At 40.7% G+C, this 19,280-nt stretch overlaps 1 protein-coding gene across 1 annotated transcript in view; it reads right to left on the bottom strand.

The window, feature by feature from the left end:
* Positions 1-3,598: 3,598 nt before the first annotated feature.
* The window catches only part of MED14 (mediator complex subunit 14), a 55,740-nt gene continuing 40,058 nt past the window's right edge, over positions 3,599-19,280 (bottom strand). Inside the window, exons 21-35 of the mRNA XM_009283114.1 lie at positions 17,717-17,877; positions 17,292-17,438; positions 17,109-17,200; positions 15,809-15,961; positions 15,317-15,586; positions 13,853-14,008; positions 13,180-13,291; positions 12,419-12,550; positions 11,182-11,364; positions 10,283-10,518; positions 9,420-9,599; positions 9,114-9,221; positions 8,536-8,661; positions 7,747-7,936; positions 3,599-4,202 (exon numbers count right to left, since the gene is read on the bottom strand). Coding sequence (XP_009281389.1) covers positions 4,129-4,202; positions 7,747-7,936; positions 8,536-8,661; positions 9,114-9,221; positions 9,420-9,599; positions 10,283-10,518; positions 11,182-11,364; positions 12,419-12,550; positions 13,180-13,291; positions 13,853-14,008; positions 15,317-15,586; positions 15,809-15,961; positions 17,109-17,200; positions 17,292-17,438; positions 17,717-17,877 — 2,320 coding nt within the window. The 3' untranslated portion in view covers positions 3,599-4,128. The remainder of the gene's footprint in view (positions 4,203-7,746; positions 7,937-8,535; positions 8,662-9,113; positions 9,222-9,419; positions 9,600-10,282; positions 10,519-11,181; positions 11,365-12,418; positions 12,551-13,179; positions 13,292-13,852; positions 14,009-15,316; positions 15,587-15,808; positions 15,962-17,108; positions 17,201-17,291; positions 17,439-17,716; positions 17,878-19,280) is intronic.

Raw genomic sequence — 19,280 nt, 5'->3', positions numbered from 1 at the left:
CTCTCCAAAAGAAAGCCTCAGGTGCAGCTGAAACTCCCCCACTCTGGTATTTGCAGCCTCGATAACGGCCTTTTAAAAACATGTGTGGTGGTGGGGAATCGTAGGAGGAGTAAAACCAGTCAACGAGAGCCCTATTTCACATAGCAGAGACCATTTTCCCCGCAGCACTTGCTTATGCCAGTTGCTCCTGGCTATGTGCAGCGGCTCTCCGGCAAAGTGTGAGGGGACGGACGGTCCTGCTCTGGGGGGCTCTGCCTCCACCGCCTCCGGAGGCCCCTCCGAACTCCATTTCTTGGGGCAGGAATTCAAGCTGTCCAGGCTTAAGCTGCCGTAGCTTTCCGCATCCGTGCCGCTCTGCACAGCCCCCAACCAACACGAGTACAACCCTTCCTCACTCAGCATCTCTTATCTTTCGGAGCAGCAGCCGGATGTTTCCTGTAAAACCTATTACACGGGGTCATTTCCCAAAGAAGTTAATCACCGCTCTGGAAGAATGTGAGGGGCTGGGAGTACACGGGGAGAGCGTCACGCAGGGAAGGGCAGCACAGCACTGCTTCCTGGGCTTGCGACGCTCCTGGAGGCGAAGTTAAGTCTTAAAAAACTTCCCAAAAAATTATGATCTACCCATTGAACGCTGAAGCGCCAGCCTGTCGGAGCGTCTTAGGAAAAGCCCCGCAGTAGTTGAAGTCAATGTGATTTAATCTGAATGCGAAACTCTCAATTATATTGCTATTATGGGGTTACACAGCAGTCGCAGCTTTGTAACTACAGTCTAGATGCTACGTACGGTTAATACGTTTCAATTACACATTAATTTCTTGAAATACGTTCTTACCTTAAAAACATTTGAAATTCTGCGGTACATGGAAAATTTGGGCCAGGGGAACAACTAAAACCACTTGAGCTAAAATAACCAGTTTAACACAACTTCTGAAGCGACACCTTTGGCAGTTGAATCATAAAGCTGATTAAAATGACACAAATATTCTCTTAGTAGTCTATCTGCTATTTTTCACACAGAAGATTGTGCTTTAAAATGCCCGCTAACTAGGGTAACTTTCAACTAATAGGTGAAACTGAGCACATGCTTAGAGACAAACTATAGTAAAATAACCAGTTTAACACAACTTCTGAAGCGACACCTTTGGCAGTTGAATCATAAAGCTGATTAAAATGACACAAATATTCTCTTAGTAGTCTATCTGCTATTTTTCACACAGAAGATTGTGCTTTAAAATGCCCGCTAACTAGGGTAACTTTCAACTAATAGGTGAAACTGAGCACATGCTTAGAGACAAACTATAGCCCTTGAAAAAAGAACAGCGTCTACTTTTATGGAGCTTTGTTTTGTCTCAGCTACTTATTATCAGAACTTGTTTCCTGCAATCTTTGTAAACTCAGTTAAAACATCTGCGGTCTCAAAAGCAACCTGTAGGAGACTCAAATGTGTAAGGATAGCAAGTAATTTAAACTTAGTTTCAAGCAAAAAAAACCCCCAAACCTCACCTTGATTCAGCTCCTTTTCTGAGTGTTTGTAGGGCTCAAAAAAGCCTCTCCCCGCCTTTCTATACTAAGAAAACCTTTAACATGATCAATATTTGTTATCTGGAAAGCACAAAGGCTACTGCTGTCACCTGGGATGGCTTTTTGGATAGTTAAAAAGTCGCGTGTTCCCATTTGACACTGGCTAACACTGCTATGCCAGCAACTGAACCACGGATCAGTTCAGAACTGCTATTTTTCTCTGTGTAATTAAATTTCTCTCACACTTGTCCCACAGGCAGGTTTATCAGAAACAATCTACAGGTACCGCACAGGATGTGGAGTCACTGCAGCATTTCTAGTGAAATAAATGGGCAACCGAATCTCCTGTAACAATTAAAATCTACAAATAGTCCCAATGCAGCAGGTAGGTGTAACATCTGGCTACCAGAAAACTAGACTGAACACACGAAAATCTGAACTTAAAACTGCACTTGTAAATACACACGGTCATTTCTTTGAAAGGAACAAGTGTCACTGGTCAGTGGGAAATGGTTCCTTTACTAGTAGCGTTTTCCTTGAGGATTTAATTTTAGGATAAAGGCATAAAATGTGGTGTATGTTAAGAGAAGTGGTGTGTATAACAAAATAAAATTCAATCTTCCCATAATCTCAGGTGGGGAATGTCAGTTCATAACCGCCTGCCACAAGTTTACGAGTTTTGTTTTCTCTGCCCAATGGGCAGACCTTCCCCCTCCCTTTTACTTTCAAGTGCTGAAGCTGCCGGGGGGCCTTTGCCCGCCAGCACGCTCACCTGCCCCTTAGCACAAAGAACAGCAGATACTGCTCTGTGTATCGGAGAGCTGCTTTTAGGCATAGGAATGCTCAGACCTTGAATGCAGACTAGTAGCCAGGATAATAGCCAGCCTTTTTCAGGAATGCTTGGATCACCTGCCAATTGTTTTAAAACATCAGTTTGGTTGTGAAAAGATAGAAATACAAAATCTTTCCAACTGAGTAGCAGCAGCAGCAGCAACAACATCTAAAGATTGCCAGGGTTTTCACTCCAGCGGACGAGTTTCGCATTTCAGAAGCGGAAACCGCACAGAAGATTTTAGATACACACAGGTCAGAAAAGTACTGACTGATCAGTACCAACCCCCACAGCCACAGGTTCAAGGCTGAAATCTGAAGCGGACACCAACCAAAAGATTACTTCTAGTGGCAAGAGCTTTGAAAGAGACTCATTCATTCATAGGGAAAGAAGCGTTGCGACAGTTGTAGGGGAAATGGGCAGCCTCAAAGCCAGCAAGGCAGGCTAGAATACATCCACCAAAAGATTTTTAAAACTGGTTTAAAACATCCTTCAGCTGAGCAGGGAGCTGACAGAGCTTCGCAAGGGGAGTGAGGCAGAGTAGCAGAAAGCTACTCTTGCAGGAAGTCAGAAAAAGCCAACTTGAACTCAATAAAAATTTGGGAACACCGATCCATGAGGACAAATGGTTAAATGACAGAGTGATTCCTAAGGATGGAAATTTTATTCAATTACAAGAGCCTTCAGTCATCACTGACAACGTTCTCTACATCCATCCAATTCAGAAAGTTAGATGTGAGGTGGTTTCTTTTTTGGATCGGCCTCTCCAATTTCATGGTATACAGTTCAAGCTTCTACCTTACCTGCCTTTACGATAGGACAAATAATACTCTATTATTATAGAGGCGTCTGTAACTACAAACTCCATGACAGATGAAAAAGGTGCTTTCTTCCACTAAACTTTGCTTTGGGGACGGAACAGATGTAGCTCCTTATGACTCTAATGAAGCATCATTTTAAGTAATTACTGGTTATTTATACAACCAGGAAAATGAACAAACTCTGGTTTCCTACGACTTGGAACAAACCAAACCCACAGAATAAATAAGTAAGGGGTTTTTTGTTTGGTTGGTTTTTTGTGTTGGTGTTTTTTTGGGGTTGGTTTTTTTTTTAGGTTAGCAGCACGTGTGTGGGGGGAAAAACAAGATCACATACAGAGACAGCCAAGTAAGTGTGAATACAAGAGGTCTGGCCAGTGGCTGTAGTGGAGAGGAACAAAGTTCAAGATTATACAACATCCAGTTTAAGATTTTTTAATCCAGTTTATTAAATATTGCTTTTTGGGGACATGTTTACAACAAGCCCAAATAAATTGTTTAAGGATTCAAAGCAGTCATATTAAAATACAGCTTCAATATAAAGTTTGTCACAGTTTTACAGTATTCAAAAATGACAGACCTGCCTTAAAAAAAGACTATTACACCAAAACATAGGAAAAACAGAAAAACAAACAAGTTTGGCATTTTCATAATCTTTATAGTATAAAACAGAATATTAAATCTATTACCAGCAAGCCGATACTTCAATCTATTACCTAGTCTGAAGTGTCTCCCATTAAAACACACTATACAACAGCACTATACAAAAGTCGTGGTGATACTCATTTGATGAAAGTGCATCCCTGAAAGTTTGCCAGTTTATTATAGTTAGCTCTTAAAAAAAAGACGGTAAAATTAAAACGTCCTCTTTTAACCGAAGGCTTTATTACTATCTGGTTTTTTTTTTATTTTTTTTGCGGTTTTGTCTCACTGTCAGCCTTCTTTTAAAAGTGTCTACGGACGCCCACCAGGGGGCAGCGTAAGATTAACCATCAAATCACGAACGGCTGCAAATATTGTGCATTCACCTGGAACAGGGAAAAGAGACAGGTTAGCATCACTCCACAGACAGGCCTTCACTCTAACAAGCTCGCGAGGCAGCGCGCTACGCCGACTCCGACCACGCCGGCACGGCTACTGCCCCGTACGGGCAGGGCTTGACGATACGTGGTGACTGACTGCGACTCGCAAATCCCAGCGACCTCCGCGGACGTCGGGATTTGTGACGAACGGTTTTAACTGAAGTAGCTCCGGCTTTCCCAGCAGGACCGCTCTTGTTGGTCACGAAATCGCAGGAAGCTCTTAACTTTTAATTGCTTTGGAAGGTCAGATTGAATCTACACTAGAATTTATCGTACACGGCACTGCAATCCGAATTTTTCTGGATGCTACTCATTAAAAGCACTGCGTCTTGGAAAGAAAAAGAACTTTTTCAAGTGCTATTTGTATTGATTAAGAGCAGAAACTAAACATTTCAAAAGACTCAAGTCTGAAACAGCTGGAGGATGTTTTCTGTCCTAAGCCTAGTCTTGGAAACATTTCTAATTCCAAGACCGGGCAAAAGTCAGAAATCTGTTTCCTTCAACCAAATTGCTCTGGCTCTACCCTTGACATCTGAACTGCAAAATAAAATACAGAGCAAATGGACTTGTGTTTCAAACAGCTGAGACCTAATACCGAGAGGAAAAACCAGCCGCAGCTGTCTCAAGTTTTGAATACCAGCATTTTTTGACAAAAACACACACACATTCTGAAATAGCTTAAAAAAAAGTTAAAACCAATAGAATCAAAAGGGTTTAATCAGAACAACAAAAGGTGAAGAATTAGGCAGCTGTGACTTTCATCTGCTGTTCCCTGGTAAGAGAATACCATTAATAGCCACTATCGTACCCTGGTCACTGCGGGCTGAATTTTTCTTGCACGTTTCAAGAAACATCAATTAGAAGACATTCAATTTTGCTGCTGAAGGAGCAACAGTGCGAGCAAAGAGGTAAGAGCAGAGCCTGTTGGGATGCACTAATCCTAACTGCCAAACTAGGGGTTCCCAAGATTATTCTGGGCAAGTCATTATCATATCAAAGCTACAAATCTGGGCTAGATACCATCCACTGCATCACTGAAAATCAGGCACTGAAAAATGCTTAGTCGTGAAGTGCTTTAAGAGATATCACGAGTCCCTTGAGCTCCTCTCTAAGGGTCACCTCCAGCATCTGTAGGGACTTCCATTTCCCTACCAGATCCACGTCCACTACATAATGCAGGTTGTAGACTCAGAGCTCAAGTTTAACCCTATTATTCCAGGGCATTGATTCCATCTCAGATCATATAATTACTTCCCCCAAATAAAGTATTTTTTCCCCATGGAGGCATAGGTAAAGTGCTCTCAGAAAGACAGCGTACTCACAATGAGTCAACATTTTACTGTTAAACACAGCAGAATGTGTTTGCCCACAGATCTGAAAAGAAAACTCTTCCAAAAGAACTTACTTTTCAGGCACTACCATTTTATTAAGAGGAAAATTAAGCTGAATACAAAACACTTTCTCACAAAGAGAGAAAGGTAAAAAAGATACAGCCAAAACGAGGCAACACTGATTACGGGTTACAATGAAAGTGCCAGTAATATCATACGTGCATGATGGGAAGCCCTGGTCCTTTCTGACTGAAACAGTGAAAAATTCACTTAACCAAGCAAATTGCAGTTAGTGCAGCAGAAGAGCTAACACAGGTAGGAAAATTCTGGGTACAGGACAATAGCATCAGAAGAGAAAGGATATGCATCTGGGATCTCCTGGGTACTGCTGTTGTAAGAGAAGTCTCCCAACTACCTAATTCCATCTGTTGGCTCTCCTATCACCTTTCAACGGCAAAGAAAAGAAGGTATCTTGTTCTCTTTTATCAGATATAATAACGTAAGTTTTGACAGTAAGAACACAGGAAATTGCATTTCAAGTGTCCTCAGGGAAGATCCTGCTTTGGCTGGGCGGTGGTGGTGGAAATAAGTAAATAAGTAAACCCATACAGACTCATTCTTTCTTTTAGAAGTCAGAGGAACGACTATTGGAAGTGTCCTCTGCTCATTCTTCTTTGCCTGGATAAGGTCCTGCTTGGGGCCACAAGCTCTTTTTACACGCATTTTTTTTCCCTGTCTATACTCCGCTCCCTGTACCACAATCCCAAACTACTTCAAAACTTGTGTGACAAACAAAAATTGTCTATCCTGATCTAGCTAGCGATCATCAGAAGACATCTCACCTAGGATACTGAAGAGCAGCTTTGACAATTACTCCCTATGCTGCGGTATTTTGTGGAGGGTTTACCTTAAAACACAACTTAGCGCAGTAACAAACAACAAAACAAGTATCTACCCTTCCCCACACTAGGGGAACTCGGTGGGGAAGCACCTTCCAAAAGAAACACCTGAAGTTTAGTTAACCTATCTTGAAATAAAAGTGCTAGACAAACAACAGTTCTGTACCACGTACAGAACTCTTACAGGTAACCCCACAGGCCCTCAAGGCTATTCTCTCTCCTATTTACCTACATTATTACTCTATGTTAAACAGAAAATGCATGTGAATTTAAATCTCATCACAATTTCCAGAAACGTATGCATATCCACACCAATTTAAGATAAACATTGCTCGTGTTCTAGCAATCAAAATAAACCATCAAGCATAGTTAAAATTACCGCATAACAACAAGATGAATAATTATACAGAATAGAAGTAGAATTCAACCGCTGGATTCACAACTTCAATCTATTCACTGGGTTATTGAAAAAAGGCTTTGTTCTTCAGCATGTAACTACAGCAGAACTGAAAGTTATTGTTCTTATGAGCCATCTGTGTATTACGACCCCAAACCACTGCTTACAGACAACATGCTGCCCAAAGAACCTGCTACTGTTGTTCAATGTTTCAGATATTAAAAGAAGGAAAAAAAAAAAAGGCATGACAAACAAGGGAAAGCAAAGCACAACGTTGCTCACAGTGCACTACCTACGGGCCAATGAACATTCAGAACAACCTATTTAGCTCAAACACTTCACAGCACGTTTGGTGGACAGAACTGTATGCGCCTCTGTTAGTGTACACACTGACAAAGGAGTATACAATCACTCCAATTACTTTTTCATCATTCACAGCACGTGGACAAGTTCCGATAACTATTTTAACATCCCTTTATATTCTACTGTTAAGCTCAATAACTTCATAATTAACCATGAAAACTGACACTTGACCATAGCGTATGTCTTGTGACTCATTCTGGGCCCATTTCTTAAAAAGTATGACTCCTACTGTGCAGCAAGAGTTGGGCCCACAAGAGGTGCATTCTATCATTTGGGCAGAACAGCAAAATCCAGCCTGAATCATCAGTGTAACCTTCTGCTGTGTTGCCAATACTTGCTATTAAGTTATGTATTGCCTGTCACATCAGGAGTTTGTAATCACTAAAGAAGTATGATAGAAATCAAGAAGAATTCAGACTTAAGAGAGGTTTAGTTTTACACTGGAGATTTGTCACAGATGTCTGGGTGAAGAGAATATATCTACTGGACATGTACAGTACCTGCTCGTGGTGAATTCAGTTCAGCAAACCTCTTTAGAATATTGCTAACCATCATTGGAGCAGCAACAGAAGAGTTCTGCTGCCTGGGAATGTCAGCTTGTTGCGTTGTACCCGAAGCCATATCATAAATAATTGGGACAATAATACTAACAGCTTCCTGTGGGACTGTTGTTTTCTGTGTTAGCTGGAGCTGCGGGGAAAAAACAAAAAGTGTGTCAAATCGAATGACCACGTACTTCAGCGCAACTTCCGATACAGTTAAATGCTCTAGGCCTCCAGACAGCGTGCACTTCCACCCCGTTTTCAGACATCCATTCTGTAACAGAGAAGTTATCAGGCAGGTGTAGACTATTTTCTTCTCAAAAGCACCCTACAGTGAGCATTGCCTCAGAGATGACACTAATATGGATTTGTTCCTGCTATTCTTTCCCAGCACCACTAATGCGTTTATCACTTAATCTAGGTGGTTAGCGCCTCAGAGAAGAACAAAACACCCAGAAGTTGAGCATTCGAAGATACCCGCAAGCCCAGAGGGAACTGAACTTTATATATTGTCAACATCTCTCCAAGAACGCAAAACATGATGAGTTGCTGTGTTTTTACAGGGGGGAGAATAGGAATACTAACTGAACTCATTACAAGAGAGATGCACGCAAATCTAGGCTTCCAAACGGCAGAACATTTTTAGCTATTACAGTTAGATATAGCATGCTTATGTTTTGCTACTAACCCGTGATGATTTCAAAGCCACGCAGCCCAGAAAACTGTAAAACAGATAGCTCTACTTACAAAAAACAACATTTTGGATTTCAGCACAACAGCAGGTGTTCCTGGAGGCGCAATTGGCGGTGCACTGGGAGGAATTGTTAAACAAAACTGCACATTCCATTTCAGCTGACTTGCCTGATCAGGGAACTGTTTAGAAAGAACAGCACAGAGAAAGACCAGCAAAGGTCTCACATCAGTGACATACATGGCTATGAACTAGGGAAGCATTAGAAAGTAGAATGTGCCTCTAGCTAAACTTGCAGACGTTGCCAGGTTTAGCGTAAGTCAGAATAACTCTGAAAGAATTGAGCATAGGGTAAACAAGAATACAATCAGGAAGATTCCAGCCAGCCTATGCATGTGCCTATTGTGCAGTAATGTGCCTGCAGTTTCTCAAAATCATCAGTTTAAAGGAGAAATTTTGGGAGTTTCCAGGAGAGCTAGTAATAGTAAAATGAAAACTTCTTTATTAACACTATGTAACATATATATAAATTTAGAGTAATTTATGTGTTTATAAATAAAGATACAGCACCTTTTTTTTTTTTTTAAAATATAACCACTGAAGTTGGGTGAACTAAATAGAACGGTTAACTTACCAGCTCAAGTTTCATGATGTGTACGCAGTCCCTGAGGATATGCGTTGGAGCCCCTAGTAATTTTGTGAAGGCTATTAGGGTGTTCGCTTTAAAAGGTGGTCCTGCAACCTAAAGACAGACGGTATTTAGTACTGCCTATTTAGATAATAGCTATACCATTTAATATGGTAACCAGCATGCACAGCTGTTAATTTTATATTTTGCAGCCCTTATACATGCCAATGAAAGTCAGCAGTACCACTCAAAACACCACCAGATTAAAAGCAACGCAAAAAAATGTAAAACATTAATGATTTGAGTACATACCCTTGTTTCAAAGAACTTCTCCAAAACTTGTAACTCCTCTGATTTCCACTGTCCTGTATTTTCAGGTGTTACTTTCAGTTGCAAGGTCTGGTTGGTTTTGGGATTGAGAGCAACCCGGCACTTCAGTGCCTCCGTCTTAAACATAATTACACCTGGTTCATTGGAATTTATTAACTGTAGCTGAATAAAAAGAAGTATCACATTCAATCAGTCGTTAAATAGCATGAACACACACACACACACACGTTCACTCCCAAGACTGTAGTGATCAATCTGCCCTCTTTCCAGAACGAAACACGTGATATTTGTATACAGGTAAAATTGCCTTGAGAATGAAGCTTATGCAAGATTTGGCTTCTTTCTCTGTCACTGAATCAATGCCAAAGAAGCAAAGAGGTGCACATTGTCTGTCCCAAACCCTAAAGCAACATTCATGACTGAGTACTTCAGTTATTGTTAACTAGTAACTAATTTCTTGGGCACTCCTGCCAAGTAGTGGCATCCATAGTAACCCTGTGCCTGTTCTAGTTAACTCCCAACAGACGTGCTAAACTCACAGAAGCCATGGCACCTTAAAATCTAGTCACAGTCTTTCTGTCATATCAGTTACCAAATTTCACCTGATCAAACAGGCTTTCCACTTCTGATTTGTGTGGAAAAGAAGCAGAACTAAATGCTTTTTCTAAATTTTGACACTTTAGATGGCAAGATTCGGAAGTATAGCACAAGTCCAACAGCAAATACTTAATGTATTTGAAGCATTTCAGTTTGCCTGATTTGAAAGACATGGAGTACAGAAGCATGAAAAAGAACAGTTGTGAAGTCATACTTGCATGTCAATATTAAAACAACCTAAACCATACCGTTTCCTGTTGTATGATCCTCTGAAGATGCCTCCTCATAATAACTGATCCGAGGAATCGCTCAAGAGGGGAGCAAAGATAGCTGCCAGCTAGTCCTGGCACAAGCCCAGGGGTAGGAGAGGGCAACAGCAGAATATTCAAGGCACTGTGGGTGAGGATTGTAGGTATGGATGCAGCCCAAGAGCGCTGAGGTAGTTTACGAGGTGGAGGCATGCTAGTCGGCATTGCTTGGGAACCTATTGGTACAGAAGAAGTACTTGCAGTAAGGAAGGATTTAAGCTGTAACATATGTGTTCACTTTATTTGTTGTCACTATACAAGCCATGAGTTCTCTGGGCCAAAGCTTAATCCTTCTTATTTAAGAATTTGGCTGCCTAGTGATAGGCAACAGAGACAAAGTCAAAGAATTAGAGTTTCAACCCTCCACCCATGCAAAGAGTCTCAGTAACATTAAAATCCTACTCCCTTTCCTTCTTTCTGCAGCATGCCAGCAGATAGCAGGTTTGTACAACAAACTCAATGAGATGTAAAGATGGCTAAATCAGTCGTGCAAGAGCAGCATTACAACTCTATGATGTGAAAAGTTAGTATCTGGGTATCATTGCTTTCATTCCAAAAAATTTTCTCTCAGTCATGGAGCTCAATAGTTTAAGACTAATTTCTGCAGTGCACTAGAGGTATCAATCCTGCTGGAGTTTATGCTGTATGATTTAACTTGTTTTCCAATTTGTTACAGAAGACTTGAATGAGGACAGAATAAAGGCTTCATTTCCTTAGATATTTTACTGCGCAAGGGCAGTAAGGACTGTTAGGCTGACACACAAAACTACCAAGAAGAACAGAACTAGAAATGTTAAACATGAGTGTTTCACAGCCAAAATACTGATAAAGAAACCTACTTGTTCCCGCTCGTGGGGAATGAGAGGCATCTGGGACAGGTGAATGAAGGGAAGGGTTGGCTGGTGACATTCCAGGCATTCGTGCTGCTGGTGATGGACCAGAGACCTGAGGAGATCCTGGCCAGTTCCCTGCACGCTGACTGGGTGACATCATGGTGTATGGTGAGCTTGGGTCTATGGTACCTACAGATGTTACAAGAATGTTATTATTCTTTTAAAAAGTACGAGGTTTTCTAGGCTAGAGATCTAAAAAAAGGCTTACCAAAATCTGTAAAGCATGAAAGTGTCTGCAAGCTTTTGGACTACGTTTTACAACCATATAAAAAACATAATGGGTGGGTGGAAATCAAGATGCAGACTCAAGGGTTTTCTGGTTGTATTTTTGAAAAAGTAAAATAAAATTGAACGTTAAGGCAAATCGGCATGTTCAACACATAATGGGGTCTAAACTAAAAAGAGCTCTTGCCTATAGACTTGGACTTCTACTCCTCCTTAGCAAATGAAAGCCTCAGCGAGATTGTTTCTTATCTATTCAGTATCTTGCCGTTATCTCTGCAAAAGTATCTTTGGTTTTGTACTCCCCTATAAAGACTGATGAGAACGAGCTTCTTAAACCGTCTGTTGTCTATCTATCTCACTTTGTTCATCTTGACAATTAAATTGGTGTGCTAAAATTACAATCTGAACTGTTCATTTATTGTGATTTATGGAATGGTTTCCAATGCACTGTGATTACAACAAACAATTGTTTTGGCAGCTTTCAAAAAAAAAAATTAGTGAAGGAAACAACCAAAAGGCAGCATGTTGCTCATGTATGTATGTCAAACCAGCAAGATTCTGATGTTTTCAAATTGCAAGTATTTGAATTTCTAACCTGTTCCAGTCATTTTTCCAAGAAACGTAAGCAGTGAAAATACATTAACTAATCCAACAAGAGACAATGCTCATTAAAAGCTGCAGCCATTGTTCTGCTACAAGACCACACAGAATTTCCCCACGTTAGTAAGCAGGAAAGAGTGACTGATAATCAATTTTTAAAACGTTAGGAACATCTCAACGTGCCATGCAGCTACTTTTGACTACTGTTACAAGTTACGCCACATGTATGAAAACAGCTACCTTAAGCCAGTTACAAAACATGAATCAATTAACTTAAGTCTGCTCCGGAAGACTTAATTTCAAGAAGCGAATGTGCTCTCCCTGTCGCTATATATACACCTGCCAGTAAAGAACTCACCATGCGGGCTGGCAAAGTTAGCTGTTTGTCCCATTGTGATTCCAAGAGAGGAAGGTGAAGGAGTTGGACCAAAGGATGCTGGTGATGGTGCTCTTAAAGCTCCGCTAGGTGAGCTTGCAGCATGCAAATTTCCTAATCAAAAGACATCACGTCACTCAACATACACATTTCCCATTTTTCTACCAACTGCTACAGCTATCTCCTTTTTAGGGAGACAGCAAACAAGATTCATGAGAGTTTGTTTTTGCACTCAAAGGCTGTATTTTGTACATGCATGAGCGTTATATTTTCCAGATTGATTGACCACACAAAGGAAACTTTCCAAGATATTTGGCTTGAAGAATGGCATTTCTCCCCTGCCCAGCCCTTTCCCAAATTTAAATATTTTCAGCTGTTGTGCTATAACAGCTGGGAGAAGAAAGCAGAGCTTCGGTGATGAAAAGCTTTTCTGAAAAAGCAGGTATTTAAAATTAACAGGTTTTGATCTGAGCAAGTTGTAAGCTGTAAGAATGAAACGGTCCCAAATATTACACAGCTAAAGATGACAGTTTCACTGAACTTTTCTTTTAGCTTCAAAATGTACTTTCCAAAACACGCATGGCAGGACTTCGCTTTGCTATTTTTCCACAATATAAGGTGCATTCTCTTGGCTAACTTGGAGCTATACACAGCTCAAATAATAGAAAAAGCATGCACATACAAGGAGAGCTGCGTGTGTATTTCCAGTACGTGATTAGCACACAAACTCTCAGCCATCTTACCTGGTGACTGTGTGTGCATCATAGATGGAGATGGCGTCACTGTGTTGTGATAGGAGGTGGGTGGTGAAGTAAGAGGATATGCTCCCGATGCTCCTGCCTGTTTTGCAAACGGCTGAAATTGTCAACACAGGACAACGAAAATCTTTCATCATTTTGTACTAAAACTAAAGTTAAGTATGTGCAGAATACTAATGAGAGTTTGGTCCCCACCTATGAAATTTGATAGGTCATTCAACATGGTTATTTGATTCTTTGTATCACCTTGTTCAGTGCTCACTATTTTTTTTCAGGGACTTTTTGCAGTTTTTCCTCAAACATAATACCCCTGCATCTCACTCCTTTTTATCTGCCACCCTATAAGGGAGAAGCCTCCTGACTGCCCTTCCCATCTGTTATCTTAAACAGTCACTTTCCCTCCCTCAGTTCTTTGCTTCTAAGGCAGCAAGTCTCATGTGACCTTCCAAAGTTGCTGTTCACATGCTACGGGCTGTTTACACTGGAAGGAGAAATGGCAAAATAAATTAATACATTTTGCCCCAAGGGGAATTCCACAGCAGAGCAGTTTTACAGTCTCCCTTTCCATTTTTTACAGCTAATCCTTTTAGAACTTAAGTTCTTAAAAACCTACAGTTGTGGAAGACAACAAACATCTCTTATTTTGCCTGGAGGGTACCTGTTGTTGTGGTTGCTGCGGTGGCTGCTGGGGTTGAAGCTGTGATATCAAAGAATCCATCATGTCTCCTCCAATAGGAGAAGGTGGGTTATCGTCTTCATTTACAGATCGTCTTCGTGCATCCTGATTGCTGTCAACAAACATGTTCAGGAACGTCTGTGGAAAAATCAGTTTTGTTAGCAGTTTCCCCATTTAAATTTTATTACATAAACGAGCACAGTATTTGCTGAGCTCTAATACTATATCGGCTACGGCACATAAGAAACAGGCAGGTCTCTAGAACTAACTACTAGTGGGCATTCATTATATACAGTATGAATAGTTTGCAAAATATCAATTCATAAACAGAGCTGCTCAGTGGATATTTAAGCTTAATTTCCTTTTTCTTTTAAAAAAGGGATCTTGCATCACCACCAAACAAGAAACCTTGCTCATTAACATGAAATATCTCTAGTTAATTGAAATACCAACATTCTTCTTCTTTCCTTAAAAATAAGGAAAAGCCTACACCTGGAAATAGCTGTTCCAGAACAACTCATCAGTATGCAGAACCTACTGGGCTGTTGTACCACACCTACAACTGCCCTATTTGGGTAAGAACACTCAGGTCACCTCCTCCATAGCATTCTCTTGTACCCAGAGAAATTTGCCAACCCGCTTGAATCACTTCCTCCTCTACCTTCCCAATTTCATTCTCTCATACTTTTCCGCTGGTATCTATAATCCCCTTCTTCTTCCCATTAGCCTTCCACTTCGAATTCGTGAAAGAGGTAGATGTTTAGGATCAGCTAAATGCAGTACCAGAGAATCAGTGTTCAGTTGCAACTGTCAGAAGAAAAAATTAGCAAACTATCCTGTTTCACAATGGGTGCCACTTTCCAATATTTCAGTATAACGAGCACTGGTACAAGCTGCCCTCAGCTATGGTAGTCTGTCAGTGTGCATAGATTCATTATTCAGGAAGAGCAAACCAGCTCTGTATTCAGAAGCGAAGCCACAGGCTCCTGCCACACACTGATGGAAACAAGTTTTAAAAGAGAAGTTTTTGTCTAGGATCATCTGACATGGAGCGTTTCCTCATCTGCAACGTATGAGCACTGTCCTGCCACACAACATAGGTTGTGAGGAGCAGTTGTTGTTAATCCTGGAGAATACATCTAGCCTGGTCACAAAGCTTCAGCAAGTTTTAACAAAAGGATGCCTGAAGTAGCCTCTACGTTACCTTATTACATAGATAGAAAAAAAACCACTGACATTTGATGCTAGTTTTCTTAAAGGAAATGTTTTAATTCAAACTAATTAACAAATCCACTTATAAATCAGAAAATTCCTTCTGTGCTCAGAATTTTGGAAGGCTTGCAGCTCTTCGCAAAAAAAGTTTCACAAAACTCTTCACATCAGATCCATACTTCAAGTTAGAAGCTCACTTATTTACAACATGCCAGAAAACACAGAAACGGTCACCTTTAATCCAGGCGCAGGGTAAAAACCTTCAACTATTTTGCTGTTGTCAAAGAGACTGTACGCCCCATCACGTATCGCTACAACTCCACGACTCCGGCAGTAGATGTCAATGCAGTACATATTCCTAAAAGCCAGCCTGATATGCGTGGGTGACTGTGGCAGAATTGAGAAACACTGATAGGCAGTGTTGGTGCGTTGAGTCAGACCCAGCATGGGCACAGTTGGAAGTTTGTTGATGGCATTTAGTGGAGCCTGAGTGTCAAACAAAACCTGAGAGAGAACAGATATTGAGAGATCAGGTAGCTTACCTTTAAGTAAAGGTCAGGGAAAATGGGGCATAGGGGGGATACAATCTTCCCCAAGCCACCTTCTGCCAATGAGATCCGTAAACAGTCATAACACACACGTGTAATTTTGAAGAGAACAGTTTAACCAGAATTCAGCTCTTAAATTATCTTGCACTTTTCTTGAGAGAAGTTTTTAAAACGTTACCTGTAACAACTGCACCACATTTGGTGTTTTATTAAACATCTCCTGGAGCTGGTGCAGAATTGTGTTATGACAGTTACTGCAACCTGAGTTTGGGCCAACAGTTCCCAGTGAAATGTGGAACTTCTGGAGTATGGAGTTCCACTGAATGCTGATCTGCAATGTCAAGAACATAAAATGGTCTTGGAAACTAGAACAACTATGAGGTTATAACAAGAAAGCTGGTCTGCTGCCCTTTTTCATCAAACCTCAACAGATTCCTAACTCACCTTCCTCAAAAGTTGTTGAGGTTCTGAAAAAAAAGTGCTGTTAGCTTTAACATCCATTTAGCTAGCTGGATTGTTGGCAACCACAAAACTGGGGAGTTACTTTAGCAAGTCAATCAGAATGAACAAAAGCCTTTTCTGCCAAAAGGTGAGATAGAGCAAATTAAACTTCAGAGATTCATGCTGCAGAGAACTGATTAATGAGTTGCTGGAGGTGGATTGGTTTTCTCAGTCATATCACACAAAACCGAGAACTGGACATGCTAATATATGAGGAAGTGACATGCAAAATCCACACTGGTACTCTTATTACTTATTAACTGTCCCAAAAATGCCCATAGAAATACTCTTAAAAATTCAGCTTAGAACACAAACGCAAAAGCCTTCCAGGAAGCCAATTTCAAGTGCATCAGCTACTTTGCACCGGTTGCACACAAAAATACATTCTTAGTCTGTAATAAATGTGCACTTACTTCCTCCTCTACCTTGCATTTAATGCAACGGTGTGAGCAAGTACACAGTTATCAAAGTAATTAATAAGCTGTAAATTCAAATACTAAAGAGTAAGCTAGAGTTCTGAACAAAGGAACAGCACTGCTACAAAGTAATTAAGGACCCCCTCATTTGAAAGCACAGTGCTACATTTAAAACTTTAGTTAGAGTCCTTTCTTCTAAGGCAGCATTAAGCACACAGCTTACATATATCCATATATTCCAGTATACAACGGTGACCAGTAGCAACACTTACCATAAGTTTGTCAGAAAAAGGCTGCCACATCAGCTTTCCTCAATCAAGCACACAACTGTCCTTCCCACAATCTGAAGCATCTTATACAAATTCTCAAAAATTCTGAACATCTAGTAACCTAGCAAATTAATAATCTGGCACCCTCTATTTCTGTCTTTTCTACATTCATCAGTATTAATTCCACAATAATGCAATACAAGGAAATATTTTGTAGCACAATTCTGAGAACTCTAGGCCTACCCATTCTGTTCTCAAACATACATTTTAAGTGCACTTATGAGTTACTTACTGAGCTCCCCTTGGTAGTTCCATAACAAAGGATAAGTTTTCGGTAGTTGTAGATACGAACTTCTGAAAAAACGTTTAAGTGGTTGGGTATGTCTTTGAAGAGAGGAGGGAAAAGAGTTAGAGCGAGAAAACCATAGTAATCTGTAAACACATCATTTTAATGAAGAGAAGATGACTTCTGTACCTGGTAAGGATCGTGCAAACTCCAAGACACATTCATACAGCCGAGCAATACTGTTCCAGTCATTAAGGAACATCTCAACAACTTTGCGACCTCCAACTGGTTCAGATAACTGGTTTTCATACGTCAGGTAAACATGACGGGTTGGTCCTGCAGTGTTATGAGATTGTAAATACTGATTAAACTAGTGGTTCCTAAACTGTCATTTACAGACTGTGAGTGAACTATGGCAAGTGACCAGCAAGCATATTTAAATAACAAAAGTGCATCAACTCAGCAGCCAAAATTTTGATTCAGGTGCACCGTGGCTTATTAGAAATCTTAAGAGCAGACAGTTGTCCAGTAACACCAAAACATTAGAACTACTGGAACAGACAATGTAAAACACAAACAAACAAAATTTACCAGTCTTCCTAAATAAAACTTACCTTGCTCCCTGGATGAAGTGCTGTTAAGTGGACAGTTTGCAAACACCAGCTCAGCCACCCATGTGCGATTGTTTCTACCTTGTAATCGGAAAGTGCAATCAAGAAGAGATCGGTCCAGAGCCTTCTGTGTTTCCTCATTTACACCTTTACAGGGAGGAATTCTATTCATGAAGAAAAAAGGATCTCAATTATATACAGTACAGTTCCAAAAGGAAAAATACTACCTTCTAGTACTTCCTGAAGGATTTCCAAGTCTGGACATGAAAGAATGAACAAATCAACAGCAAAGATAGCTGGACTGCACAGTGAAACACGCCATTCCTCTTCAAGGACTGTAATAAGTGTGTTACAAAAGCACTCTGAGTTAAGACCAATTTTTATATGGATTCAACACCTGCAAATTACAAACTGTTAAGGGATCTGTTGAATTGCCCTGATTTCCTGGTGAAAGTAAGAGCACACCGATATAAAGCTTTTATACAGAGAAACAAGCCAAAAAACATGAAAATAAGTAAGTTCTGTGGCAACCTGAATTCATAAATCAGTTCACCTTCTAGAACAAGCTCGCTCTAAATGCAATGAACAACCTGGCAGTTCTCTTAGTACCCACTAATTTATTCATATCCCAATGTGAGAATTGAGCTCAGGGGACAGACTAAATAAAGCTTAAGTAAAAACATGCTGAACTTTTTCAAATCCCTTGAGAGTCTAACCAGAAACTTCATGTACCACCCTTAACTCCAGTTCAAAAGTTCTCAGTACTTCTCTGCTCATATGCAAAGTTAAAAAGGTAGGTCCTGATGCATTTAAAGACTGATGCCTTTATATCACTGTACATTTCTGCAGCATAAAAGTAGTTAAGGTTTTACTCTAGAAGGTGTCTTTTTTTTTTTTTTAATGTTTTAAACTGATATAATCTGTTTTACTTCATAACACAATCCAAAGTTTAACTGGTGAGGCTTGAAGTAGGCTCCAAGAAGTGTGAAAAACTGGATGGACTGCCAGGTAGAAAGCACTGTGGTCAATAGTTGCAGGTCCAATTAGTGGTTGGTTGTGGCTGGCATTCCTCAGGGTTAACACAGACGCCAATACTATTTAACAATTTCAATAACCTACGTAATGCAAAGGAATAGCAAGTTTGCAGATGACACCAACTGAAGGGAGCACTTAACATGCTGGAAGACAGGGCTGCCATTCAGAGAGACCTCAGCTGGCTGGAGGAATGAGTTAACAGGAACCTCATGAAGTTCAACAAAGGCCAGTCGTATCCTGGGCTGCATCAAAAGCAGCGTGGCCAGCAGGTCGAGGGAGGTGATTCTGCCCCTCTACTCTGCTCTGGGGAGACCCCACCTGGAGTACTGCGTCCAGCTCTGGAGCCCTCAGCATAAGAAAGACACGGACCTGTTGGAGTGGGTCCAGAAGAGGGCCACAAAAATGATCAGGGGGATGGAACACCTCTCCTCTGAAGAAAGGCTGAGAGAGTTGGGGTTGTTCAGCCGAGAGAAGAGAAGGCTTCGGGGAGACCTTATTGCAGCCCATCAGTACTTAAAGGGGGCTTATAGAA

Source organism: Aptenodytes forsteri, unplaced genomic scaffold (assembly GCF_000699145.1).
Source record: "Aptenodytes forsteri isolate BGI_AS27 unplaced genomic scaffold, ASM69914v1 Scaffold2, whole genome shotgun sequence".
Taxonomy (NCBI): Eukaryota; Metazoa; Chordata; class Aves; order Sphenisciformes; family Spheniscidae; genus Aptenodytes; species Aptenodytes forsteri.
Note: the sequence above shows the minus strand (reverse complement) of the source record. Positions and strands in the feature narration are given on the sequence as shown.